Raw genomic sequence first — 27,950 nt, forward strand, 5'->3', positions numbered from 1 at the left:
TCCAAGATGAACTCTTCGCATGCCTGCCACCTGTGGAGAGCAGTTGGAAGGCTGAGCTCAGCTGGGCCTTGCATCACTGCCCTGTGGTCTCGGAACTTTCCATGTTGTCTCTCCAGTGAGATAGTGGGATTCCTTCTTCGCTGCACGGGGCTCCAAGAGCAAATGTTCCCAGAGGTGGGATGTGGTAATTGTCAACCTCTTCGGCCTGTACCTGAAAATTCTGCTGTATTCTGTTGGTTCAAACAGTGCACAGTCCCTGTAGATCACAGGGAAGAGGCAGAGGCTTCATCTTTCTATGGAAAAAGTACCAAAGTATTTGTGGTGGCCATCTTTAATTTGCTACATATGTAATTGTCGATTTTTTTTTATTGAGCCACAAGAGATATTAGACCTAATCCAACCTTCTTATATCTGATATATTTTTTCATCCAAGTCAGTTGAATGACTTGCTGTACAGATATTCTTCTGATTCTTATTCTGGGCCTCTTCTTTCTATGCTATACTTATCTCATCCTTGGATCATTCCCACTGAAGATTCAGATAAAAAGAACAGTTGAGTAAAATTTTATTTTTCTGTGGAAGATAGTTGATCCATCAAAAAGAAGAAATAATATCTATGGGGTAGCACATTTCACAGTGTGACAGTGCCTCTGATAAGACAACACAGGCTTTAGCTAAGACAAGAAGAGAAAGAATATTGTAAATATAGTCTTCCAGTAATTTTCCCCAGAGATTAATATTTAGTTATCTGTTTTGCTTTCAAACTGTCCTTGGTAGTTGCTGAAATTACTATTGTGTACTACTTGTATCTTATTACTTGTAAAACAAAGTGTTCACAGTGGGTAGATTTTTTGCATTATTTAGCTTATATATTTTTGGCACTTAAAGGAGTACTGATGGAGTTTACAGAGGTGAAGCAAAGTTGCACATATTTTATGTTTGGAGGAAATCTTAAATCTGTGTGAAATGAGAGCTGAAATCAATGTCAATTTTAAACTTTGTAAGACATGGCATGAATTATTTTCTTTCTTTGCATTCCTAAAGCCTTCAATTATTTAAAGTTTTCTAAACATTTCATTAAGTTTGCCCTGAGATTCTGATCCAGATTCTTCTTGGCTCTCCTTAGATCAAAGTGCCACCTTAGTTTTATGAATCAAATAATGCTTCTCACTGCTATGGCTGCAAAAAATCTACTGACTTTTCAAGTCTGTGACCAGTGAGGAAATGTCAAAGTGTAGAGACCTAATGTAATGATATTGCAATACATTTGCACAGTAATTTATTCTGTGATTTTACAAATATAAATTAAGCTTTTTAGGTCGATAATGTTTCATAGATTCTCCCTGGTAATCAGCAGTTTTCTGCAAAAATAACTTGAGTTGGGGAGGGGTTTGTTGGTGAATTAGAAATTGGGTAAGTACATGTCCCAGAGCCTGTTGTGCTTCAAGCAGTGCTGGTTTGCAGCCTTCCATGCACTCTGCAAGTTGATGGTAACCAGAGATCTTTAAAATAAGGCGTGTCTTAAGTTTCTCCAGATGTTCTTGAATATTCAGATTAGCTAAGAAGTGGTGGTGACTTTCTTCCAGACCGTTGGTGGCGGCGCAGTGCAAGAGAGAGCACCAGAGTTGGATGGTGGTGGCCCTTCAGAGCAGGACAAAACCCATTCTAATAGCAGTACCCTGTCAGACCGAAGGCTCAGCACCTCCAGCCTCTGTAGCATTGAGGAGGAGCACCGCACGGTGTATGAGATGGTGCAGCGGATTCTCTTGTCAACGCGAGGTTACGTCAATTTCGTCAATGAAGTATTTCGCCAGGTTGGTGTGTGCATGTGTTGTAAGTTCACAAAATTGAAGAAAGGTTTGTTCTTGTTCTTTTACTCATAATATTCCAAGAAATACTACCAATGAATTGGATTTAATTATAGAAATGAATAATGATCCCTCTAATCCCACTATTAATTTGTCACCTGGGTTTTGTTGTTACGGCTTTTTTTTTTTAAATTCAGTTTTATTGAGATATATCCACATGTCATACATCATCCATGGTGTACAATCAACTGTACACAGTACCATCTTATAGTTGTGCATTCATGACCCCAATCTATTGAGCATTTTCCTTACACCAGAAAGAATCAGAATAAGAATAAAAAATAAAAATTAAAAAAACCCAAATCACCCCCCCATCCCACTCTATTTTTCATTTAGGTTTTGTCCCCATTTTTCTACTCATCCACCCATATACTGGATAAAGGGAGTACAATCCACAGGGTTTTTTCACAATCACACTGTCACCCCTTGTAAGCTACATTGTTATACAGTCGTCTTCAAGAGTCAAGGCTACTGAGTTGGAGTTTGGTAGGTATTTGCTTCTAGCTCTTCCAATACATTAAAACCTAAGAAGTGTTATCTATATAGTGCGTAAGAGTGCCCACAAGAGTGACCTCTCGACTCTGTTTGAAATCTCTCAGCCACTGAAGCTTTATTTCATTTCATTTCGCATCCCCCTTTTGGTCAAGAAGATGTTCTCAACCCTACGATGCTGGGTCCAGATTCATCCCCAGGAGTCATATCCTGCATTGCCAGGGAGATTTACACCCCTGGGAGTCAGGTCCCACGTAGGGGGGAGGGCAGCGAGATCACCCGCCAAGGTGGCTTAGTTAGAGAGGGCCACATCTGAGCAACAAAGAGGCACTCAGGGGGAGACTCTTAGGCACAATTGTAAGCAGGCCCAGCCTCTCCTTGCAGCAACAGGCTTCACAGGGGCCAGCCCCAAGACAGAGGGCTCAGCACATCAGCGGCTTTGTTTTTGAAAAATTTCTTACACATGGAAGGAAAATTCTCTACTTGAGAAGAGTCATCCCACAAGTTCCCTTGTGTTTCCCTAAAACTTTAAACCTAGAGGGAGGTATAAAGGAAGCCATTCCTGAACACCCATCAACAAACGAACGTGGAAAACAAGAGCCCAAGGCTGATGTTGATCCCAGGGCCTTAGAGGAGCTTGCTGATGAGCTTTGCCTTGCTGCAAAAAGCTGTCCTTTCCCTACAAAGGCATATGGCAGGCACACATGATAGACGAATTTATGGCACAAGAGAAAAAAGGTAGGTGGGGAGGGGAATAAAAGGGAAAGAAAGCAGCTGAGGCCAAGACATTGGAATAGCAGACTTGTGGTGGCATGAAAAGGTTTTGGGGAGACAATGGTGCACACAGGAAAAGATGGGTGCAAACCAGGGAAGGACAAAGAGCATCAGAGGCCAGGGGCAGAGATTAGCAGCCAGGAACCACATCAGAGGTCTGTTTCTGCCCCCCAGGGCACATCAGGCAATGTCTGGTTGGTTGTTACAACTGGGGAATAGGGGGCGCTACAGATGACCAGTGGGTAGAGGCCAGGGATACTGCTAAACATCCTGCAGTGCATAGAACAACAGCACTCCCCACAACAAAGAACTTATCCAGCTCAAAATGTCAGTAGAGCTGCTGCTGAGCAACTCTGGGCTATAGCCGTTGGAGAGAAAGCAGATCTCGATGTAGTCGAGAAAGCAGCAAGCTCTGCAGAGTGAGGTGTAGCCAGTGGCCAGCTGTGTCTTGGTACTGGTGCTTTTGAAAACAGGGCAGATCTCTTTTGTGGGCAAGTGTGTGATGGGGAGCAGCTGTTTAGTCCAACACACCTGGACAGAGGGTGGAACTCTTGAATGGCTAAGACCAGGGTGGCATGAGGAGCAGAAGTCCCATACACATAGGCACCAGGAAGATGTTACCGTGGAATTGGGAGTGATTCACCCTTCCAGTCCTGGGACTTCCAGTAAAGGAAAACAAACAAGGGTGAAAGTCTCAACATAATGCACAGCAATCTAGACATTGTATTGTATTTTGCATTTTAATGAATAAAACAATTTTACTTAAAAAAATTGTTTAATCCACAATTAAAATTCCACTTGCAACATTTTCTTCTGATTCTGTGGCCCAGCCCTGCCTTTGTTCTTTGCATGCTCTGAGACTTCTCTGTCTCATTTCTTGGCCCTCTTCATTTTACCCCAAATTACAGGGGTTGACCAAGATTCTGGCCTGGAGCATCCTCTCCATACTCCATACTTGTCTCCTTGGGGCCTCTACCTGTTTGTCCAGTGCCTTTTTTTCCCTGTGGCATGGGACTCCCACTCCAGGCCTTTTGCTCAGACCTCTCTTCTAAATGCCACCTAATTTGCCTTTGAAATTCCCACTTGCCACCTCCATCTGGCACACATGTAGCATTCTAATGATGACAAGAGCAAAGCCGAGTTCATTTTCTTCTTAACATCAGACTTTCCTCCTGACTTGACTGTATCTTTAAAGGGACCTGTATTTCTGTGTTCATCTTAATTTTCTGTCATCCTGGACTCCCCGTTGCCCTCTCCTCCTGTGACCAATCAGTGGGCAAGTCATGCAGGAGGCTTTCCCATTTCTTTCATCTCCTTGTCCATGGACTCTGGTTGCAAACCTTCTCCTCAGAGATCCTTGGAACTCCACACCTTCTGCAGCCCCCTTTTCCAATCCATTCTGTACACATCCCATTGCCAATACATTCTTCCTTTATCATAATAATCTGTGATTTAAAACTTACCCCATTCCTTCCATTAATGTCATATCCATGTCCCTACTGTATACGTGGAAGGTACTTGGTAACTAATTTAATTGAAGTAGTCAAGATCCTAGAGGGCATATGAGCTATAGCAGGGGTCAGTACACTTTTTTTTTTCAATAAGGGGCCAAATAGTAAATATTTTAGAATATTTATATAGATTCTAATATTTGTGGACCATATGGTTTCTTGCAGATTGTATGATTTATGTTACAGGTACACAACTCTGCCAATATAGTGGCAAAGAATCTGTAGACAATATGTAACAAATGAGTTCCAATAAAACTTTATTCACAAAATCAGGTGATGGCCTGTATTTGGCTTGAGGGCTGTAGTTGCTGACCCCCAGTCTATAGCAATGCTTTTGTTTGTTCATTTTTATTAAATTCAGTTTTATTGAAATATATTCACATGCCATACAATCATCCATGGTGTACAATCAGCTGTTCACAGTACCGTCATATAGTTATGCATTCGTCACTCTAATCTATTTTTGAACATTATTCTTACATCAGAAAGAATCAGAATAAGAATAAAAAATAAAAGTAAAAAAGAACACCCAAATCATTCCCCCCCCATCCTACCCTAGTTTTCATTTAGTTTTTGTCCCCATTTTTCTACTCATCCATCCATACACTAGATAAAGGGAGGGTGATCCACAAGGTTTTCACAATCACACTGTCACCCCTTGTAATTGTTATACAGTCATCTTCAGGAGTCCAGACTACTGGGTTGGAGTTTAGTAGTTTTAGGTATTTACTTCTAGCTATTCCAATACTTTAAAACCTAAGAGGTGTTATCTCTACAGTACATAAGAATGTCCACCAGAGTGGACTCCATTTGAAATCTCTCAGCCACTGAAACTTTATTTCGTTTCATTTTTATAGCAGTGTTTTTAAATCTTTGGGTGAAAATGCTTAATATCTGATGTCGTTGACAAAACTCTTAAATTCTGCACAAGAAATAGATGCTATATTTGATGTAGTTTTACCCTTATTGTGTAATTGTTACTTTACTATGCACATAGTTCTCTCTGCATCCATTATTGGAATTTCATACCTGGCAATAATATACTCTAAATTCTAAATTAAATCTGACTTCCAAATCCTAAATCCAACCTAAATACAGTTTTTAGGTAGCTTAGGTAATTGAGGTAACTGCAGACCACTTATGACTGAAGTTTTGAGACATCTTTGTGTCCTGAAGCTCAAAAACATTTTATTTACATTTTATAATTATTCTGAAATCTAATCTGAAAGTATATATGAAATTTAAAATACAAGTATTATGCATTGTTAAGATACTGAAATAGAGACATGTGAAATAGGGGAATGAGTTTTCACATCACGTTTTATTGCCTTCTCTTGGTCAATGATGAATTTTTCTTTTATGAAAGATAAAATGTGATTTCTTTCATAATGATTTTTTTTCAAATTTAAGGTATATAGAAACTACTTAAGCCTAAAGACTATTGAAGTTTAAAATGTACACTCAATAAGTGCACTTCTCAATGGATAGATGTGTGTATATGCAACAGAGAACAGCATGAGACAGGGGCACTTGGGGGGTGGGGTGGGGTGCATGGAGAGACTCGTGGCAGGGCCTAGATGACCAGATAGTGCAAGCCACCTTGGATGGGATGGTCCAGTGAAGTTGAGGGTAACTGAAGGGAGATGAGTTTTGTCAAGGTTAGGGCAGCCTCAGTCTGTTCCCCTAGCAGGAAGTCTAGGTGGACAGTGGTGCTTAGGATAGGGCCCTCTGGTTCCTGGGTTGCCTGATTGGAAACTTGTCTTCTAGCTGGCATCTTTTAGACTACCTGTTGTGACTGGGGTCAAGAAATCAATTTAGTGAGTCAAAACCAGCATTAAAAAAAAATGAAACAATAGAGTAAAACAGAAGAAACCAATACATTTCTTAGGGAAGTGTACATTGTAAGTATTAGTATTTCTTTGTGGAACTTCTGTTTATGTATGTAGATACTGTATATACAAATGCACCTATCCTTTTGTACAATGTCTTACTTAGGTTATTATCTGAAAAGTTTGAAGCACTGCACCAAAGGATGTTAATTTATTAGGTTATTTTGTTTGTTGGTTTTGTTTTAAAGAACAGCAACTTTATTTTTATTGAAAAAGGCAAGTTCATTAGATGAGTACAATCTCTCTCTATATATAATTATAGAGGGGAAAAGAAAAGCAAATCACTCAAAATACTGCCTCCCAGGTAACCGGCATTAATGTTAGGAGAACATCATCTGTGGGATTTCTGTATGCCTAGATAAGGCTGCTGACCTGGCTTGCAGAGAGGAGATGGATAAGACAGACAGAAAGGCAGGTTGTCAGACAGACAGAAAGGTTGACAAATGAGCTAATAGACATAAACAAACTGGCATCCAGATATAGAAGACAGGTAGGTGCAGCCAGGACAGCTGGCAGAGATGAAAATAAGCACACAAGTATAGATGAATAGGTGGATAGGTGCAGACAGGCAGGCAGGTGCAGATGGGCAGGCAGCCATGGGCAGAGACAGGTGAAGGTGGAACCAGACAGAGGTTGGCTGAGATCAAGGCAGGGACAAGAGTAGGTGCAGAGGTGCCCGGGATGGGGAGGGGGGCTGTAGAATAACTTTATGACAATGGAATGTTTAATTCTCAATGAATATATAATGGGATTTTTAATGAAATCCCTATAAAAAAATGAATTTTGTTTTACTTGAATATAACAGAAGAAAAGAAAATGAAATGGAAGGAATTGCTGAAATTCAAATAAATGTTTCTTTACCACAAAAAAAATTACTTACTGCAGTAAGAAAGATTATAAAAACATAAAGGAGCTGGAATCATGCTTCAACTGACATTGTAATTTTAAATAGCACTTGTTATAAAATATGAAGAAATTAGCAGTCCTGTATTTTCTTTAACCTCCCCTACCCACCTCCTGATTTCATTATATTATTAAGTTATATTATAAATTTATTGTAATTTGCAGTCAGTTTTGGAATCCTAATGTACAGAGTTGTCTGTTCTTGGTTCTGTATTTAGACAGAGTCATTCCTCCTGGTGTCTACAATCCTAAAATATTTGCTTTGATTGATTTCTTAGTTGACCTTGTTTTGTCGTTGACTGATGTTTTCAAGAAGAGGTTCTGGGAGCTCTGTTCCCTGAGACCTTTCATGATGGAGAACATTTTTTTTTTTTTTTTTTTTTTTAATCATCATTTTATTGAGATATATTCACATACCACGCAGTCATACAAAACAAATTGTACTTTCGATTGTTTACACTACCATTACATAGTTGTACATTCATCACCTAAATCAATCCCTGACACCTTCATTAGCACACACACAAAAATAACAAGAATAATAATTAGAGTGAAAAAGAGCAATTGAAGTAAAAAAGAACACTGGGTACCTTTGTCTGTTTCTTTGCTTCCCCTACTTTTCTACACATCCATCCATAAACTAGACAAAGTGGAGTTTGGTCCTTATGGCATTCCCAATCCCACTGTCACCCCTCATAAGCTACATTTTTATACAACTGTCTTCGAGATTCATGGGTTCTGGGTTGTAGTTTAATAGTTTCAGGTATCCACCACCAGCTACCCCAGTTCTTTAGAACCTAAAAAAGGTTGTCTAAAGTGTGCGTAAGAGTGCCCACCAGAGTGATCTCTCGGCTCGTTTTGGAATCTCTCTGCCACTGAAGCTTATTTCATTTCCTTTCACATCCCCCTTTTGGTCAAGAAGATGTTCTCCATCCCACGATGCCGGGTCTACATTCCTCCCCGGGAGTCATATTCCACATTGCCAGGGAGATTCACTTCCCTGGGTGTCTGATCTCACGTAGGGGGGAGGGCAGTGATTTCACCTTTCAAGTTGGCTTAGCCAGAGAGAGAGGGCCACATCTGAGCAACAAAGAGGCATTCAGGAGGAGACTCTTAGGCACAAATACAGGGAGGCCTAGCCTCTCCTTTGCAGCAACCGTCTTCCCAAGGGTAAAACTTATGGTAGAGGGCTCAACCCATCAAACCACCAGTCCCCTATGTCTGTGGTCATGTTAGCAACCATGAAGGTGGGGTAGGCAAATACCCCTGCATTCTCCACAGGCTCCTCAAGGGGGCACTACATCTTTTTTTTTTTTTTTTCCTTGTTTGTCTTTTTTCTTTTTTTTTTTTTTTTTTAACTTTCCCTTCTTTTTTCAAATCAACTGTATGAAAAAAAAAGTTAAAAAGAAAACAAACATACAATAAAAGAACATTTCAAAGAGACCATAACAAGGGAGTAAGAAAAAGACAACTAACCTAAGATAACTGCTTAACTTCCAACATGTTCCTACTTTACCCCAAGAAAGTTACATAATATAGCAACATTTCAGTGAACTTGTTCCTACTACATCCATCAGAAATTAACAGACCATAGTCATTTCTGGGCATCCCCAGAACGTTAAATAGCTTATCTGTTCTTCTTGGATTATTGTTCCCCCTTCCTTAATTGCTCTCTACTGCTAGTTCCCCTACATTCTACATTATAAACCATTTGTTTTACATTTTTCAAAGTTCACATTAGTGGTAGCATATAATATTTCTCTTTTTGTGCCTGGCTTATTTCGCTCAGCATTATGTCTTCAAGGTTCATCCATGTTGTCATATGTTTCACCAGATCGTTCCTTCTTACTGCCGCGTAGTATTCCATCGTGTGTATATACCACATTTTATTTATCCACTCATCTGTTGAAGGACATTTGGGTTGTTTCCATCTCTTGGCAATTGTGAATAATGCTGCTATGAACATTGGCGTGCAGATATCTGTTCGTGTCACTGCTTTCCGATCTTCCGGGTATATACCGAGAAGTGCAATCGCTGGATCGAATGGTAGCTCTATATCTAGTTTTCTAAGGAACTGCCAGACTGACTTCCAGAGTGGCTGAACCATTATACAGTCCCACCAACAATGAATAAGAGTTCCAATTTCTCCACATCCCCTCCAGCATTTGTAGTTTCCTGTTTGTTTAATGGCAGCCATTCTAACCGGTGTTAGATGGTATCTCATTGTGGTCTTAATTTGCATCTCTCTAATAGCTAGTGAAGCTGAACATTTTTTCATGTGTTTCTTGGCCATTTGTATTTCCTCTTCAGAGAACTGTCTTTTCATATCTTTTGCCCATTTTATAATTGGGCTGTCTGTACTATTGTCATTGAGTTGTAGGATTTCTTTGTATATGCAAGATATCAGTCTTTTGTCAGATACATGGTTTCCAAAAATTTTTTCCCATTGAGTTGGCTGCCTCTTTACCTTTTTGAGAAATTCCTTTGAGGTGCAGAAACTTCTAAGCTTGAGGAGTTCCCATTTATCTATTTTCTCTTTTGTTGCTTGTGCTTTGGGTGTAAAGTCTAGGAAGTGGCCTCCTAATACAAGGTCTTGAAGATGTTTTCCTACATTATCTTCTAGGAGTTTTATGGTACTTTCTTTTATATTGAGATCTTTGGTCCATTTTGAGTTAATTTTTGTGTAGGGGGTGAGGTAGGGGTCCTCTTTCATTCTTTTGGATATGGATATCCAACTCTCCCAGCCCCATTTGTTGAAAAGACCATTATGGCTCAGTTCGGTGACTTTGGGGGCCTTATCAAAGATCAGTCGGCCATAGATCTGAGGGTCTATCTCTGAATTCTCAATTCGATTCCATTGATCTATATGTCTATCTTTGTGCCAGTACCATGCTGTTTTGGCAACTGTGGCTTTATAATAAGCTTCAAAGTCAGGGAGTGTAAGTCCTCCCACTTCGTTTTTCTTTTTTAGAGTGTCTTTAGCAATTCGAGGCATCTTCCCTTTCCAAATAAATTTGATAACTAGCTTTTCCAAGTCTGCAAAGTAGGTTGTTGGAATTTTGATTGGGATTGCATTGAATCTGTAGATGAGTTTGGGTAGAATTGACATCTTAATGACATTTAGCCTTCCTATCCATGAACATGGAATATTTTTCCATCTTTTAAGGTCCCCTTCTATTTCTTTTAGTAGAGTTATGTAGTTTTCTTTGTCTAGGTCTTTTACATCTTTGGTTAAGTTTATTCCTAGGTACTTGATTTTTTTAGTTGCTATTGAAAATGGTATCTTTTTCTTGAGTGTCTCTTCAGTTTGTTCATTTCTAGCATATAGAAACATTACTGACTTATGTGCATTAATCTTGTATCCCGCTACTTTGCTAAATTTGTTTATTAGCTCTAGTAGGTGTATCGTTGATTTCTCAGGGTTTTCTAGATATAAGATCATATCATCTGCAAACAATGACAGTTTTACTTCTTCTTTTCCAATTTGGATGCCTTTTATTTCTTTGTCTTGCCGGATTGCCCTGGCTAGCACTTCCAGCACAATGTTGAATAACAGTGGTGACAGCGGGCATCCTTGTCTTGTTCCTGATCTTAGAGGGAAGGCTTTCAGTCTCTCACCATTGAGTACTATGCTGGCTGTGGGTTTTCCATATATGCTCTTTATCATGTTGAGGAAGTTTCCTTCAATTCCTACCTTTTGAAGTGTTTTTATCAAAAAGGGATGTTGGATTTTGTCAAATGCTTTTTCAGCATCTATTGAGATGATCAATTGATTTTTCCCTTTCGAGTTTTTAATGTGTTGTAATACATTGATTGTTTTTCTTATGTTGAACCATCCTTGCATGCCTGGAATGAACCCCACTTGGTCATGGTGTATGATTTTTTTAATGTGTCTTTGGATTCGATTTGCAAGTATTTTGTTGAGGATTTTTGCATCTATATTCATTAGGGAGATTGGCCGGTAGTTTTCCTTTTTTGTAGCATCTTTGCCTGGTTTTGGTATTAGATTGATGTTAGCTTCATAAAATAAGTTAGGTAGTGTTCCATTTTTTTCAATGTTTTGAAAGAGTTTGAGTAAGATTGGTGTCAGTTCTTTCTGGAAAGTTTGGTAGAATTCCCCTGTGAAGCCATCTGGCCCTGGGCATTTATTTGTGGGAAGATTTTTGATGACTGATTGGATCTCTTTGCTTGTGATGGGTTGGTTGAGGTCTTCTATTTCTTCTCTGGTCAGTCTAGGTTGTTCATATGTTTCCAGGAAATTGTCCATTTCTTCTACATTATCCAGTTTGTTGCCATACAGTTGTTCATAATATCCTCTTATAATTTTTTTAATTTCTTCAGGATCTGCAGTTATGTTACCTTTTTCATTCATTATTTTGTTTATATGGGTCTTCTCTCTTTTTGATTTTGTCAGTCTAGCTAGGGGCTTGTCAATCTTGTTGATCTTCTCAAAGAACCAACTTTTGGTGATATTTATCCTTTCTATTGTTTTTTTGTTCTCTATGTCATTTATTTCTGCTTTAATCCTTGTTATTTCTTTTCTTGTACTTGGTTTAGGATTGGTTTGCTGTTCATTTTCTAGCTTCTTCAGTTGATCCATTAGTTCTTTGATTTTGGCTCTTTCTTCCTTTTTAATATATGCGTTTAGTGCTATAAATTTCCCCCTTAGCACTGCTTTTGCTGCATCCCATAGGTTTTGGTATGTTGTGTTCTCATTTTCATTCGTCTCTATATATTTAGCAATTTCTCTTGCTATTTCTTCTTTAACCCACTGATTGTTTAGGAGTGTGTTGTTTAACCTCCAGGTATTTGTGAGTTTTCTAAGTCTCTGATGGTTATTGACTTCTAATTGTATTCCATTGTGGTCAGAGAATGTGCTTTGAATAATTTCAATCTTTTTAAATTTATTGAGGCTTGTTTTATGTCCCAGCATATGATCTATTCTGGAGAAAGTTCCGTGAGCACTAGAAAAGTATGTGTATCCTGGTGATTTGGGATGTAATGTCCTGTAGATGTCTGTTAAATCTAATTCATTTATCAGATTGTTTAGGTTTTCAATTTCCTTATTGGTCTTCTGTCTGGTTGATCTATCTATAGGAGAGAGTGATGTGTTGAAGTCTCCCACAATTATTGTGGAAACATCAATTGCTTCCTTTAGTTTTGCCAATGTTTCTCTCATGTATTTTGTGGCACCTTGATTGGGTGCATAGACATTTACGATTGTTATTTCTTCTTGCTGAATTGCCCCTTTTATTAGTATGTAGTGGCCTTCTTTGTCTCTCAAAACATCCCTGCATTTGAAGTCTATTTTATCTGAGATTAATATTGCTACACCTGCTTTCTTTTGGCTGTAGCTTGCATGAAATATTTTTTTCCATCCTTTCACTTTCAGTTTCTTTGTGTCCCTGTGTCTAAGATGAGTCTCTTGTATGCAACATATTGATGGTTCATTTTTTTTGATCCATTCTGCGAATCTATATCTTTTAATTGGGGAGTTTAATCCATTTACATTCAACATTAAAACCGTGAAGGCATTTCTTGAATCGGCCATCTTATCCTTTGGATTATGTTTGCCATATTTTTCCCTCTCTCTATTAATATCCTTTATTGTACCCATACCGAATCTCTTTAGTACTGAACCTTTCTCCAGGTCTCTCTGTCCTGTCTTTGTTTCTCTGTCTGTAGGGCTCCCTTTAGTATCTCCAGTAGGGCAGGTCTCTTGTTAGCAAATTCTCTCAGCATTTCTTTGTCTGTGAAAAATTTAAGCTCTCCCTCAAATTTGAAGGAGAGCTTTGCTGGATAAAGTATTCTTGGCTGGAAATTCCTCTCACTCAGAATTTTAAATATATCGTGCCACTGCCTTCTCGCCTCCATGGTGGCTGCTGAGTAGTCACTACTTAGTCTTATGCTGTTTCCTTTGTATGTGGTGAATTGCTTTTCTCTTGCTGCTTTCAGAACTTGCTCCTTCTCTTCTATGTTTGACAGTGTGATCAGTATATGTCTCGGAGTGGGTTTTTTTGGATTTATTCTATTTGGAGTTCGCTGAGCATTTATGATTTGTGTATTTATGTTGTTTAGAAGATTTGGGAAGTTTTCCCCAACAATTTCTTTGAATACTCTTCCTAGACCTTTACCCTTTTCTTCCCCTTCTGGGACACCAATGAGTCTTATATTCGGACGTTTCATATTATCTATCATATCCCTGAGGTCCATTTCGAGTTTTTCAATTTTTTTCCCCATTCTTTCTTTTATGCTTTCATTTTCCATTCTGTCATCTTCCAGGTCACTGATTCGTTGTTCAACTTCCTCTAGTCTTGTACTATGAGTGTCCAGAATCTTTTTAATTTGGTCAACAGTTTCTTTAATTTCCATAAGATCATCCATTTTTTTATTTAGTCTTGCAATGTCTTCTTTATGCTCTTCTAGGGTCTTCTTGATTTCCTTCATATCCCGTACTATGGTCTCATTGTTCATCTTTAGTTCTTTGAGTAGCTGCTCTAGGTGGTGTGTCTCTTCTGGTCTTTTGATTTGGGTGCTTGGGCTTGGGTTATCCATATCGTCTGGTTTTTTCATATGCTTTATAATTTTCTGTTGTTTTTGGCCTCGTGGCATTTGCTGAACTTGATAGGGTTCTTTTAGGGTTTGTAGACCAGTTGAAGTCCTTATCTCTAATTTATCAGATCTACAGCTTCGTGGAGTACACTTTCTCTAACTAACCAGCAGGTGGCGTCCACGAGCCACCTGTTCTCCACAAGCCAGATCTCCCCTGCTTAGCCTTTTTGGTGAGTGGGGGAGTGAGTCTTGTGGGGCCCAATTGGTGTACCAAGCTTGCGTGTGTAGTTGGTGTTGCCTGCCCTGTATGTGGGGCTTGTTTCTGGGCAGTCGGGGAGGGGGGGTGGCCCTAACAATCAAATCTCCCTGATGATCCTAGAGTTTTAAAGCTGCTGCAATAGTCTAATCCTTCAGTTCAGTCCTGCCACAGTTTGTCTCTGCCACTGACCCACAAGTCTTTGGTATTGGCGTATGGCTCCTGAGACTTGCAAGTGGGCCCCTCTTCCAGGCTGTGCACCCCGGGTCCTCTGTTGAGGGATGACTGTGCTATGTCACAGGTGAGTGCCGTCCCCCCAGGGCAGTTCTGGGCTGCTGGGCTGTGTTGGGAGGCTCCCAGTCTGCTCAAATGATGGCTGAATGGGGCTCTGTTAATTCACACTGCTCCCCCTTCCCAGCTCTGGGACATTCAGCTGAGGTTGCAGGGAAGGCTAATGTCCACGCCCAGTTTTGTGGTGTGTGCCTGTTATTTGAAGCACTTCCGTCACACTGGGTTGTCTGGGGCAGCTCTGGGCTATGGGGCTGGCGATGGGCAGGAGTGTTTCCTGTCCACCAGGATGGTGGCTGTGAGCGGACACCCCCCTTTTCTTGGGAAGTTGTGTTGTTTAGTGAATTTTCTCAGCCACTGGAATATTGCCTTTTGTCTCAGAGCTCTCTTAGTTCTGCTCTTGACTTGACGTGCCCAAATTTCAATTCTTTGAAGCTTTCTGTATTGAGCTTCTTAGAGTAATTGTTTTAGAAAAAGCAAAAAGGATTTAAAAAAAAAAAAAAAAAAAAAAAAAAAAAAACGGCCCTCCTCAGAGATCTAATGGGTTATTGAAATGCTAATAGACAAAGCAACCAGGGCCCTTAAGGAAAGGTGCACAGGGCAGAGAGATCAGCTTTGCTTCGGGATTTGCATATGCGCCTCAAGGCCTGATCTCCGCCCTTCCCCTTTCTGTGTTCACCAGAACTCGAAAAATCCTCTGCTTTTATTTTGGAGTTTTTCGTGTTGTTTTTTTTTTCTATGTCTGTCTCCTCTCTGCTGGGCTGGCTGCTCTCAGAGTCTCTGGTGTCTGGTCTCAGTCTATCTATGGTTGGAGTTTGAATCAGTAGAATGAGTTTCCGATAAGAGCAGCCACTGCAATTCTCCCTTCTCCTTCCCGGAGCTGACAGCCCCTCCTCCCCCAAGACTGAGCCTGGCAGGGAGGGGCGCGGGTCCCCTGGCCGCAAAAACTTACAGATTTCGCTGATCTCAGCAGTTCCATGTTTTCATGAGTGTTGTATGAAGTATGCCCAAAGACAGATTGCTCTGTGGTGTCCAGTCCACGCAGTTCCTGGCTTTTTACCTACTTTCCTGGAGGAGTAACTAAAACATACAGCTCACCAGTCTGCCATCTTGCCCCGCCCTCTCGAGAACATTTTCTTTGGCCTTTTACACCTGAGAAGCTGCTTAGCTGGCTATAATAATCTCAGACCACTTGTTCTTCCACTTAGAAATTTGTAAGTCAAAATGTTTCTAAACATGCAAACCAGAAGCAGGAAAACCTCAGAGGGATGTCAGATTATACAACAGAAACTTTAGAATTAACAAGTTTGCATGTTTAAAGAAATTATTTAAGACAGGCTTGGAAATATTTGCAGGAGACAAGAAACCGTAGCAAATGATGGAGCAGATTTGAATAGGAAGAAAATAGAACTTTTAGAAATGAAAAAATGTAATAATTGAAATACTAAAAGAAAACCTCAGTGGGTGAGTTTAGTAGCATATTAGATGCAACTGGGGGACAGATCTGAAGAAATTATCCTGATTGCACCTCAGTCATGTCTCATCTACTGACAAGTCCATCAGAGACATTTTTATTTCTTTCACAGTGTTTTTGATTTCTAGCATTTCCCTTTGGAGTTTCCATCTCTCTGCTCATGTTAGCTGTAGGTTCTTGCATGTTGTTCACTTTTTCCACAAGAGCCCTTAGCATATTAATCATAGTTATTTTAAGCTCCTTGTTTGATAATTCCAAAATTCCTGCCATATCTGTCTTTGTTTTCATCTCCCCTGTTGTCTTTGTGTTTCCTTAGATGCTCCTTCTTAAACAGGGTCTGAGCCCAGGAGTTCTTCCATTTGTATCCCTGTTAGTGCACAGGAGCCTTGTTAGACATGGTGGTGAGGTATGGGGAGAGGAAAAGAATTCTATAATCTTATGATTTGGTTTCAGTCTTTTAGTGAGCCTGTGCCCTGGGGCTCTGACCTGCACAAGTGCTTATCCAACTATTTTTTCACCCTTTAGGTGGGACAGGAAGGCCTCTTGAGGGGCTGGAGTGGGTATTTCCTTCCTGGCACATTGGTTAGGCTCTGGGAAAATCCAGAGTCTCAAACTACTTTAGGTAGTTTTCCTCCAGGGCAGGCCTTTGGAACAGAGTGCTCTGGGTACACTTCAGAAGAGTTACCTTTCTCCTCGCCTTGCTGCAAGCAGAGGGGAGTTTTTCTCCAGTCTTCACAGTGGGAAACTGATGGGGCTCCTGGGCCTCCCTCGGGCTGAACCTCCAGGGTTTTCTCACTCAAGCTAGCCCATTCTCAGTATCCAGCTCTTAGTCCAGTAATCCTCTAGGTGTTCTTACCTGATGCTGCTTCCGCGGCAATTTCTGCTCCTGATAAGCAGTTTGCGTTGTGACCTGAATTCCCTGATGGATCTAAGAAGAGTTGCTCTTTTTCAGTTTTTTAAATCTTTTCTTCTGAGAATGGCAGTGACAGCTTCTAAGCTCTTTACCTGTCAGACCATATATATACGGTCTGTAATATATTTTGTATTTATTTTGCTTGTGTTTCCTTGTGGTTCTTGAATCTGTGGATTGATATCTTCCATAAATTTTTGCAAAATTCTCAGTGTTTCTTTCTTTAAACATTGTTTCTGCCCCATTATCTTCTTTCCTTCTTCATCGCCAGCTATGTATAGGATAAACCTTTTCATTGTATTCCGTCTCTCACCATCTCTTCTGATTTATTCATCTCTTTGTCTCTCCATGCATCATTTGGGATAGTTTCTTCTGATTTTTTCTCTCAGTTTTCTGTTCAGCTGTGTCCATTCTGTTATTAACTCATACACTGAGTTTTTTTTCCCCAGTATTATCTTTTTTATTCTCATGCATATACTTAATTTAGGTTTTTTTTTTTTAATTAAATTCAGTTTTATTGAGATATATTCACATGCCATACAGTCATCTATGGTGTACAATCATTTGTTCACAGTATCACTATATAGTTATGCATCCATCACCCCAATCTATTTTTGAACATTTTCCTTACACCAGAAAGAATCAGAATAAGAACAAGAAATAAAAGTAAAAAAAGAGCACCCAAATCATCTCCCCAGTCCCATCCTATTTTTCATTTAGTTTTTGTCCCCATTTTTCTACTCATCCATCATACACTGGATAAAGGGAGTGCGATCCACAGGGTTTTCACAATTACACTGTCACTCCTTGTAAGCTACATTGTTATACAGTTCTTTTCAAGAGTCAAGGCTACTGGGTTGGAGTTTGATAGTTTCAGGTATTGACTTCTAGCTATTCCAATACATTAAAACCTAAAAAGGGTTATCGATATGGTACATAAGAATGTCCATGAGAGTGACCTCTTGACTCCGTTTGAAATCTCTCAGCCACTGAAGCTTTATTTCGTTTCATTTTGCATCCCCGTTTGGTCAAGAAGATGTTCTCAATCCCATGATGTTGGGTCCAGATTCATCCTTGGGAGTTATATGCTTCATTGCCAGGGATTTATACTTCTGTGAGTCAGATCCCACATGGGGGGAGGGCAGTGAGTTCTTCTGCCAAGTTCGGTTAGCTCGAGAGAGAGGGCCACATCTGAGCATCAAAGAGGCTCTCAGGGAGAGACTCTTAGGCACAATTATAAGCAGGTTTAGCCTCTCCTTTGTAGTAACAAGCTTCATAAGAGCAAGCCCCAAGATAGAGGGCTTGGCCTACCAAGCCATCAGTCCTCAGTGTTTGTGAGAACATCAGCAACAGTCCAGGTGAGTAAGTCCAACACTTCCACATTTTCCCCCAGCTTCTCAGGGGACCCCTGCATATATATTTTTATTCTTGGCCCAAATTACTTTGGGATGCATACACTGAGTTTTAAATTTCAGTTATTTTATTTTTCAGTTCCATTTACATCTGTTTCTGATACATTATCTGAATGTCCTTTGTGTTTAAACTGTTGTCTATTGTTTATTGTGATTTTGTTCATGTTATCTTGTTTTCTTATATTTCTGTTTTTTTTTATTTATATGCTATTATTCTATTAATCAAATTGTTTTTGGATATAATTTTTTATTAATGGTTTTATTTTCTTCCAGAGAGGCTTTATATTTGCTTTATGGGAGGAAGATAATGTGCTATACCTTGATATTGGGTTTCGGTTACACAGTTGTCTACATTTGTCAAAATTCATTAAAGGACCCACTTAAGATTTGTGCATCTCACTGTCTACACATTTTGCCTAAAAAAGGACCATAAATAAATTTGATCTCTCGTCAGTGGCATGCAGGCTGAAGTGTTCAGGGTGAAGGGTACTGATGTCGCAGCTTACTTTCAAAGGCATCAAAAATAAAATTGATTGAATGAGGGATAGATAGAAGATTTGACTGACAGATAGATGAGTGATAAAACAAATAGCATGGCAAAATGCTAAGGATAGAATCTAGGTGGCAGTGTATGGGTGTTCACTGTAAAATTTTATCAACATTTTTGTAGTGTGGAACTTCTTGTAATAACATTTTGGGGAAAAATTAGAATGGTATGCTTTTGTATTTTGTCATACTCCTTTCCTTTGTTGATCTTCTCTGACATATAATTCAAAATGTTTGAGACACTGATACATTGCAGTCTTGTTATAACAGAAACTCTTCTGTTGTGAAATTGGGTGTGATAGGACCACCACCCATGGAAATGTATATGTTGTATGATCCCTTGTGACTGAAATCAGCCTGTAACTGGATCCTGTGGCATGAACCTGAAGGACGGTATTTAAACAAATCTCTGAAACCTAAGATTGACCTTGACTGGTTGCTAACCAGTTTTGTAACCTTGGGAAAACATCTCAGTGTTCTGACCTCTGTGTCCTCAGTTATAGAATTAATGCATTCTTCTGAGTGTTGAGATACTTGGTAAAGTGCCTGCCCTGGGTGTTTACTCCTTGTACAGAAATCTTCCTTAAAACTGATACTCAAAAGGCAAATTTCCCCTTTACATTTTTGGGTTTGGGGAATCTTATCTCATTATATCAAAATTATCATGCAGATGTGTAAGGAGGTATTCTGATTTGCTAATGCTGCCTTTTTGCAAAACACCAGAAATGGATTGGCTTTCATAAAAGGGGGTTTATTTGGTTATACAGTTACAGTCTTAAGGCCATAAAGTGTCCAAGGTAACGCATCAACAATCGGGTACCTTCACTGGAGGATGGCCAATGGCATCCAGAAAACCTGTGTCGGCTGGGAAGGCACGTTGCTGGCATCTGCTTGCTCCAGGTTGCATTTCAAAATGGCATTCTCCCAAATGTCTGCATCATATTCCAATGTCCATGTTCAAAACGTCTGTCTCAGCTACCGCTAGCTGTGAGCTCCTTCGGTCTTAGCTTTTATAGAGTTCCAGTGAACCAATCAAGGCCCACACTGAATGGTCAGGGCCACACCTCCATGGAAATTATCCAATCAGAGTTATTATTACCTACTGTTAGGTGGGTCGCATCTCCATGGACACAACCTAATCCAAAGGTTTCAACTTAATCAACTCTAATATGTCTGCCACTAGAAGATTGCATTAAAGAATATGGCTTTTTCTGGAGTACATAATATATACAAACCAGCAGAGGGGGCTTTCTTAATGTTAACTTCGTCTAAATATGCACAATGCTACAACTGGCCAGCGGCTCTCATTAACATTGGTGTCCTGGTAAATGTTGAAAAACTGGCTCTCCAACAAAAAAAGAATGAAAGAAAAGAAAAAAAAAACCCTGATTTGTAGCATTTGCTGATTTCTGTGGCTCTCACCATGGCCATTTCAGGCTGCCCTTATATGACATCACTGATCACGGAGTTGGGAAGAGGTGCGAACAATGGGCTTCCGCTGGCTGTGCTCACATGTCTATCTCGGTCTGTTCCTTATGCTTTGGGAAAAGTTTCCAGTTGTACAATTATGCTGTGTTTTATATAGCCAATTAAACTACCTATATATGCATGAATTTTGGTTGTCTTTGTGGGAAAAAATGATTGGTTCGCAATATAGAAGTTATTTCTAAACTGTGTTATGTTTTCTGACCCAATTATGAGAGTGTCTTTTTTCCTCAGTTAATTTTGGTGTCCACAGAGAGATGTCACCCTGTGTAATATATTAACAAGCCTGTATGTTTCTAAGGAAAGTCTGAAACTAATGATGGCCATTTGAAATGTCTGTTATATGTGGCTCTATGGTGATCTGAGCTTGTATGGGGATGAACAGAGTTTTTTTTTTTCTTTCCTTTCAGGCATTTTTGTTGCCTTCCTGTGACATAGCTGTAACAAGAAAAGTAGTTCAAGTGTACAGAAAGTGGATCCTTCAGGACAAACCTGTGTTCATGGAGGAACCTGATAAAAAAGATGCTGCTCAAGAAGATGCTGAAAAATTAGGATTTTCAGAGACTGATAACAAGGAGGTAATATTTTATCACTGTTTCTGGGAATATATATATTTTAGTAAAGTGTACCTGCTCAGTCAAGCGTCCTGGTCGGTGGGACACAGGCATACAGATTCCTTCTTTGTTATATCTGCTGCTCTCTAGTTGCTAAGTCCTATGAGGACCATCTCAGTGGGTCAGCTTCTGTGTTCTATTCAAGAACGTCACCCCTAAACCATCAGGCCGGGGCCACGTGCACATTGCAGCTTCATCAGTAGTTGTCACACAGAGTTGTTTCATAAACTGTCATATTTTACACATTTCTATGAGACTACAAAAAAGTCCCTGCCTTATGCTTGGCATGTTTATATAAATAGCATTTGGAGAATTTAGAATGTTTCAGGAGACCTTTCTTATGCAGTGGACTTTACCGGAAGCAATTGGGATGTCCCACATTGGAAAGGACTAGGAACTAAATGAGTGCGAGCTCCATCGTACGCCTCGCTGCAGGGTGAGCACTGTCCTCGTAAAGAGCACTGCCAGAATTGATCTTTCAGTCCACGTTAGATAAAGCTAGAGGTTGTTGAATAAATGTAAACAACAAAGTGGGACGTCTTCCTGAGATGTAAAAGAAACTTAAGTCATATTTATGTTTCTGGCAAGCTACTTTTTTAAATCTAGTTGGGAAATTATTTCCAGAAGTGGGTGTTTGTCATAGAAATAAACAACAATTTTGAAATATTTGTAACCAAAGGCATATACACTTTAAAAAAAAAAATCAGTTTATTGAGATATATTCACATACCATACAGTTATCCAGGTGTACAATCAACTGTTCACAGTGCCATCATATAGTTGTGCATTCATCACCCCAATCAATTTTTGAACATTTTCCTTACACCAGAAAAAAATAAAAATAAGAATAAAAAATAAAAGTAAAAAAGAACACCCAAATCATCCCCCAATCCTACCCTCTTTCATTTAGTCCCTGTCCCCATTTTTCTACTCATCCATCTGTACACTAGATAAAGGGAGTGTGAGCCACAAGGTTTTCACAATCACACTGTCACCCTGGCATATACACTTTTAAACACCTGTATTCCGTAATTTCAATTTTGTTTCAGTGAAGTCATTTTAATAACTCATCATGAAGTCAAAATGAATAGATAAGTAAATGAGTCACCACATTTTAAAGGGCTATATTGCCTGATTGTTCCATCACTGCGCATGCATTATTTCTTCAGCACCAAGTGCTGGGCGCTATTTTGGGGGCTGGAGGTTGAGAAGTGAACAAAGTGGAGAAAAGTTTGCCTTTCCAGAACCTATAGTCTCATAAATTCTCATGAGCATAGGGAATTAAATATGTGAGTGTGTGCTCCTTCCTACTCTGTTAATGGACTGTTATTTCCTGAAGGCCTCGTCTGAAAGTTCCAGTGGCCATAAGCGATCTTCCAGTTGGGGCCGGACATACTCTTTCACAAGTGCTGTGAGCAGAGGTTGTGTCGTAGAAGAGGAGGATAAGTGTGTGAAAGCTGGTGCCCAGGCTATGCTCCAGGTATGTGGCCAGGCCAGGGCATGAAGGAGGACCCCTTGAATGGGGCCATTTTAAATACGTGTTTATTGGGGATAACATCCCATAAAGTATTAGCCATCTGTCATAACAGGCTGTTAAATTCTCATTTTAAGTTTTCTTCCTAATTTCCCACATGCATTTTTTTTTTTCTTTTCACATACCATACAGTCATCAATGGTGTACAATCAGCTGTTCACAGTACCATTATACAGTTGTGCATTCATCACCCCAATCTATTTTTTTAAAATATACATATTTAATTAAGTATATATGAAATGATGCTATTCAGCTTCTTCTTTTTTTTAGTTCAGTTTTATTGAGATATATTCACATACAATACAGTCATCCATGATATACAATTAACTGTTCATAGTACCATCATATAGTTGTGCATTCATCACCCCAATCGATTTGTGAACATTTTCCTTACACCAGAAAGAATCAGAATAAGAACGAAAAATGGAAGTAAAAAGGAACACCCAAATCATCCCCCCCATCCCACCCTATTTTTCATTTAGTTTTTGTCCCCATTTTTCCACTCATCCTTCCATACACTGGATAAGGGGAGTGCAATCCATAAGGTTTTCACAATCACACTGTCACTCCTTGTAAGCTACATTGTTATACAATTGTCTTCAAGAGTCAAGGCTACTGGGTTGGAGTCTGGTAGTTTCAGGTATTTGCTTCTAGCTATTCCAATACATTAAAACCTAAGAAGTGTTATCTATATAGTGCGTAAGAGTGCCCACGAGAGTGATCGCTAGACTCCATTTGAAATCTCTCAGCCACTGAAGCTTTATTTTGTTTCATTTCGCATCCCCCTTTTGGTCAAGAAGATGTTCTCAATCCCACGATGCTGGGTCCAGATTCATCCCTGGGAGACATATCCTGCGTTGCCAGGAAGATTTGCACCGCTGGGAGTCAGGTCCCACGTAGAGGGGAGGGCAGTGAGATCCCATGCTAAGCTGGCTTAGTTAGAGAGAGAGGCCACATCTGAGCAACAAAGAGGCACTCAGGGGGAGACCTTTAGGCAAACTATAAGCAGGTTTAGCCTCTCCTTTGCAGTAACATGCTTCATAGGGGGAAGCCCCAAATCAGAGGGCTCAGCATATCAAGCCATCTGTCCCCAGTGTTTGTGAGAACATCAGCAACAATCCAGGTGAGGAAGTCCAACACCTCCGCATCCTCCCCCAGCTCTTGGGGGGGTGGGGTGGGTGGAGGGATGGGCTGAATATATATATTATTCTCTGCCAAAATTACTTTGGGATATATTGCTATTACACTCTTAACCTATACAGACCTACCATATCTTACTTCCTATTCAAAGTTCCATTCAATTGTCCTACATGCAATTTTAAAGATTTTTTTCTAGTCAAAGAGACATAAGAACTGGTTGTAGTATTTTGAGAGAGGTTACTATATAGAGAATGTATCATGACGTGAAATTTAATCTTAAATGTGTCTTTGGAACACCTGTGGGTAGTTATCTGGACTGTAATTTGCAAGACAGGCTTGGTGGTGATATAAGCTTATAAGTAATATTCCTCTTAAAAATTGACCAAGGCAAATGTGAGCATCTGACTTACTGTCTATAAAGAGTGATGATTAATGTCCTAGTTCTTAGCTATTTATCTGAATGACGTGAAATAGGACTAAAATGAATTGGGAACACTGCAAAAAGCAACTTAACCTCATCTCCTAACCTCCCAGACCTCAGGATTTTATCTCAAAAATGGGGATTGGGAGATTACTCTTGGGTCCCATCCAGGTTTTAGGTTGTTAGGAGTATAAGTGGAATGACAGCACGACTCTGTTTCCCTGCTCCCTGCCCATCACCTTGCCCACCTTATCCCAGGTTATGGCCATGTCCAGTGAGGCCTCCCACACAGAGGCCAAGTATGGAGTCTGGAAAGCATGGGCATGGCATGCACATTACCCAATTCTTGATGACGTTGTGTTTCTGTCACCTCTCTCGTGGAGACATTCATTGTTATGGTATCCTTTTTGTTTTCAAGCTAACTAGCAGTTTAATATAATGTAACTAATGTGTTTATTTTTCATTGAAAATTAGCAAATAATTTGAAATAAATTTTAAAAATCAAGATGTTTTTACTCGAGCACATTCAGAGAACTTTGGAGCAAGTCAGGGAGGAGGTCCTCCCTGCCTGTGCTCCTCCATTGCCTCCTCCCTCCTGGGGGTTGCCCTTGTCAGCTGGCAGGAGGTGGGTTGGAGAAAGGCGGTGCCAGCTTTTTCCCTGGATTCCCTGGATTTCTGAAAGGACAAGTTACATCTACTTGGATGAACTAAGGAAAACAATTCTATTTGATTATAGTTCTGCAGTTTTTCAAAGTATGTAGTTTGGATTTAAATAACTGCTTTGTTCTCACTGTATCTAAAATCTTGGTTGTTCACTTGGTTCGTTAGGAAAAAGTGGCCGAATTAAGGTTTGATAAGACAGTACTCTTCTGTAGTTGCTTTTGAAAAGTATAGTTTGGACATGCTAATTTTTTTTGCTTATTTTTACCTTACCTGGTTCCAAGAAGGTAATCAGAAATATTCATATAGTTGTCATTTTGATGTTTTTTAAAAAGTAAAATGAAAGAAATGTAGTATATGCAAACTGTACACTTTACTTGGGAATATGCAAAAGTGTCAAATTCAAATTCAAAAGCCAAATACATTGAATTAAAAGGATCTATATTGCATATCTCATCTATAGCATAGTTCTTTTAAAAGCTATTAGCTTTTTAAAGCTAATATTTGGCTATAGTTTTTTTTTTTTTTTCCTTGAAGGCTAGTAAATTCTTCACTCTAAATTTTTTTCTTAATTTCCCATACACAATTTTTAAATGGATGTCATCATCCATTATCAACTATCATAGTACTTATTTAGTGATCCTCCCTAGAAAGCTGGGACATGATGTCTTTTTCATCTTACATATGTTAAATCCCACATCTTAGAGACAGTCAACATTTTAGTTCACTCACTTTCCTTTTGAGTGTGTTAATTTTAATTTCTCTGGTCAGTTTGTGCATTTATTTTGAAATGTTTTCTTGAATTTCATCCACAAATGAGCTAGAGAAGCTCTGATTGTTTCCAAACCCTTGGGGTTTGTACTGCTGAACACAAAAGAGACCTAAGAGGGACTGTAACTCTCTATAGGTGAAGCAGATCCATCTTTGTCACTAGATTGACACCTTGGAGTACCCTAAGTTGATAGGTGGCTAGTGTTATCTACGTAAATGGGAAATATTGTTATTTTACTGAAGTTCCCTTTATCAGTTAACTTTCTAAATTATTGTCTGGATCAGTGCTTGTCACACTTTTTCTATGGAAATACTCCTGATACAGAACAGTGAACTTGTATCCTAAAGGTCTGATTATCTACTTTTTTTAAAAAATCCTAGTTTTCATCTTACAAATTCACTTAGATTTTTTATTCTACTACATAATGTATTTTCATATTTAAAGAATACGTTCCTGGAAGATGTGCAGTGTTGAGCCTGTGGCTTTGTCTATTTCCTGGCACACCACTGCCCTTGGAGGGTCTCGCCCTTGTTGGGTGGTGCTGGTTGTGCTTACCGTCAGCAAGGAGTTCATGTGCTGGAAGATTCCATAGTGGCCAAATAGTTCTTTCTGGGCACTGTCTGGCCATAGGTCCACTTTGCCTCCCCTCCCCCATCCGTAAGTTTTTCACCCAGAGTCCAGAAGCAACAATCCTATCTAGTTTTCCCTTTTCCTTTTTTTTTTTTTATTATTATTATAATTTTTTTTTTTTTTTTTTTTTGAGGGGTGGCAAAACAAGTCTTTGGAATCTTTTCTGATTCATGAAATTTCTGAAGTTGTAAATGTCAATATGTAGTAGTACTTTTTGCCAAATAAAAGGACTTCCAGGTATCTCAGTATTTAAGTGATTCTAAGGGGTGAACTATGAAAATCTTGAGTATGTGTTGGTGCTACTTGCCTTTTTGAAATAGAATCTGTCTTGAAATAACTCAAAGATGGTTCATTGATAGAGTGAAATTAATATTGTCTTTCAGCAAAATTTGTTTAGATTCATATGCTTAATTATATTTCCTAATGTAGAATTTATTGATTTTAAGGTATTTTTGACGAACGCTGCAAACGTCTTTTTGCTAGAACCATGTGCTGAAGTCCCCATGCTCTTGAAAGAACAAGTTGATGCCTGTAAAGCTGTTTTGTTTATTTTTAGGCGCATGATAATGGAGCTTACAATGAATAAAAAGACATGGTAAGTTTTTTTTAAATAAATGAGTATTGTTAAATAGATATTTTTATTTTTCAACATAATAAATAAAATGTTAAAGCCTCCATTTATTAAATGGCTTTATAAAGTTAACAATAAGATGATAATCAATTTTCTGTAAATTACGAAGAAGGTAAGTACCTAGTCCCTTGATAGTTCATTTATTTTCATTATTGGCTTAAAAAATGTTCTTAAGAGAACGAAGTCATATTACTGTTTAGTAGATTTTTTCCGTTTTCATCTCATCAAACCTGGTTTTGTGGAAGAGCAGTAATTGGTGTTTTATAATATCATTCTTTGTAAGCCCAAGAGAGCTTGTTAGTTGTCCCGGGTGCTGGAAACTGATTTTTACTGCTTAAAACTGGAAGTTTTAGATTCATTTGGAAAACAATTGTTTTAAGTGATAAATTGTCGAAGTGACCCAAAAGAGTAGTCAGAAATATAGTGCCATCATTAAAATACGTTTACACAATGTTTTCTCCTTTCCGTTCTTCATTTTTGTTTGATGTTTTTGTGTTTATAATACCCCTAAGTACACAATCCATTATGTTTCTTCCTGTTGCCCTTCTCCCATAATGAATGTCACTGTATCACTCAAGCTCGTGAGGTATTTTCAGTGGTTCTCAGCAATCGGAACAGAATACCTCAGAGTCACTTTCCATTCCTTCCACTCCCTTCATGCCTCTATAAGATCACTCTGCCTTCAGAGTGCTTCTTCAGTCTGTCCTTTCCACATTTCCATTCTCACCGCCTGCTTGACTGGTGTCAGCAGCCTCCTAAGTGATCTTCTGCCTCTGCTGTCAGTCCTCTGAGCCCACTGCAGACCTCAGCTGGGGTCACTCCCACTGGAAGGCCTTCGAGCCCCTGCCTACCACACCTGCATTCTGGATGCCCTTTCTGGATGTCTTCGAGGTGGCACGAGGGTGCCTTAGAAGGAGCCTGTGCAGTGGGCTGGGAAATCATGGAGACAAGCCCTGTCTGACCTGAAGGGTCCTCTGGGGGTCCTTGGACCCCACCTTTTTCTTTCACAGATGAGGGAGGGCTGGGCTCAGAGGAATAGGTCATACAGGGAGTTTAAAATACAGAGACCACAGGTATCAAAATGACCATTTTGAGATGTCGATTTTGTTGTCATCTTTCTCAGACTTTTATACTTAGCACTATGTGCCAACTCAGGCAATTGTCTAAGCTGGAAGTATTACAGTGATG

General features: G+C 39.4%; 1 protein-coding gene across 6 annotated transcripts in view; it reads left to right on the forward strand.

Annotated features, from left to right (window-relative positions):
• RALGAPA2 (Ral GTPase activating protein catalytic subunit alpha 2) overlaps positions 1-27,950 on the forward strand; it is a 323,126-nt gene that overhangs the window by 74,880 nt on the left and 220,296 nt on the right. For all 6 annotated transcript variants that reach the window (XM_037811966.1, XM_037811965.1, XM_037811963.1 and 3 more), the window contains 4 exons: positions 1,587-1,814; positions 20,771-20,938; positions 22,314-22,454; positions 26,578-26,726. In XM_037811966.1, the coding sequence (XP_037667894.1) occupies positions 1,587-1,814; positions 20,771-20,938; positions 22,314-22,454; positions 26,578-26,726 (686 nt within the window). The remainder of the gene's footprint in view (positions 1-1,586; positions 1,815-20,770; positions 20,939-22,313; positions 22,455-26,577; positions 26,727-27,950) is intronic.

Source organism: Choloepus didactylus, chromosome 19 (genome assembly GCF_015220235.1).
Source record: "Choloepus didactylus isolate mChoDid1 chromosome 19, mChoDid1.pri, whole genome shotgun sequence".
NCBI lineage: Eukaryota > Metazoa > Chordata > Mammalia > Pilosa > Megalonychidae > Choloepus > Choloepus didactylus.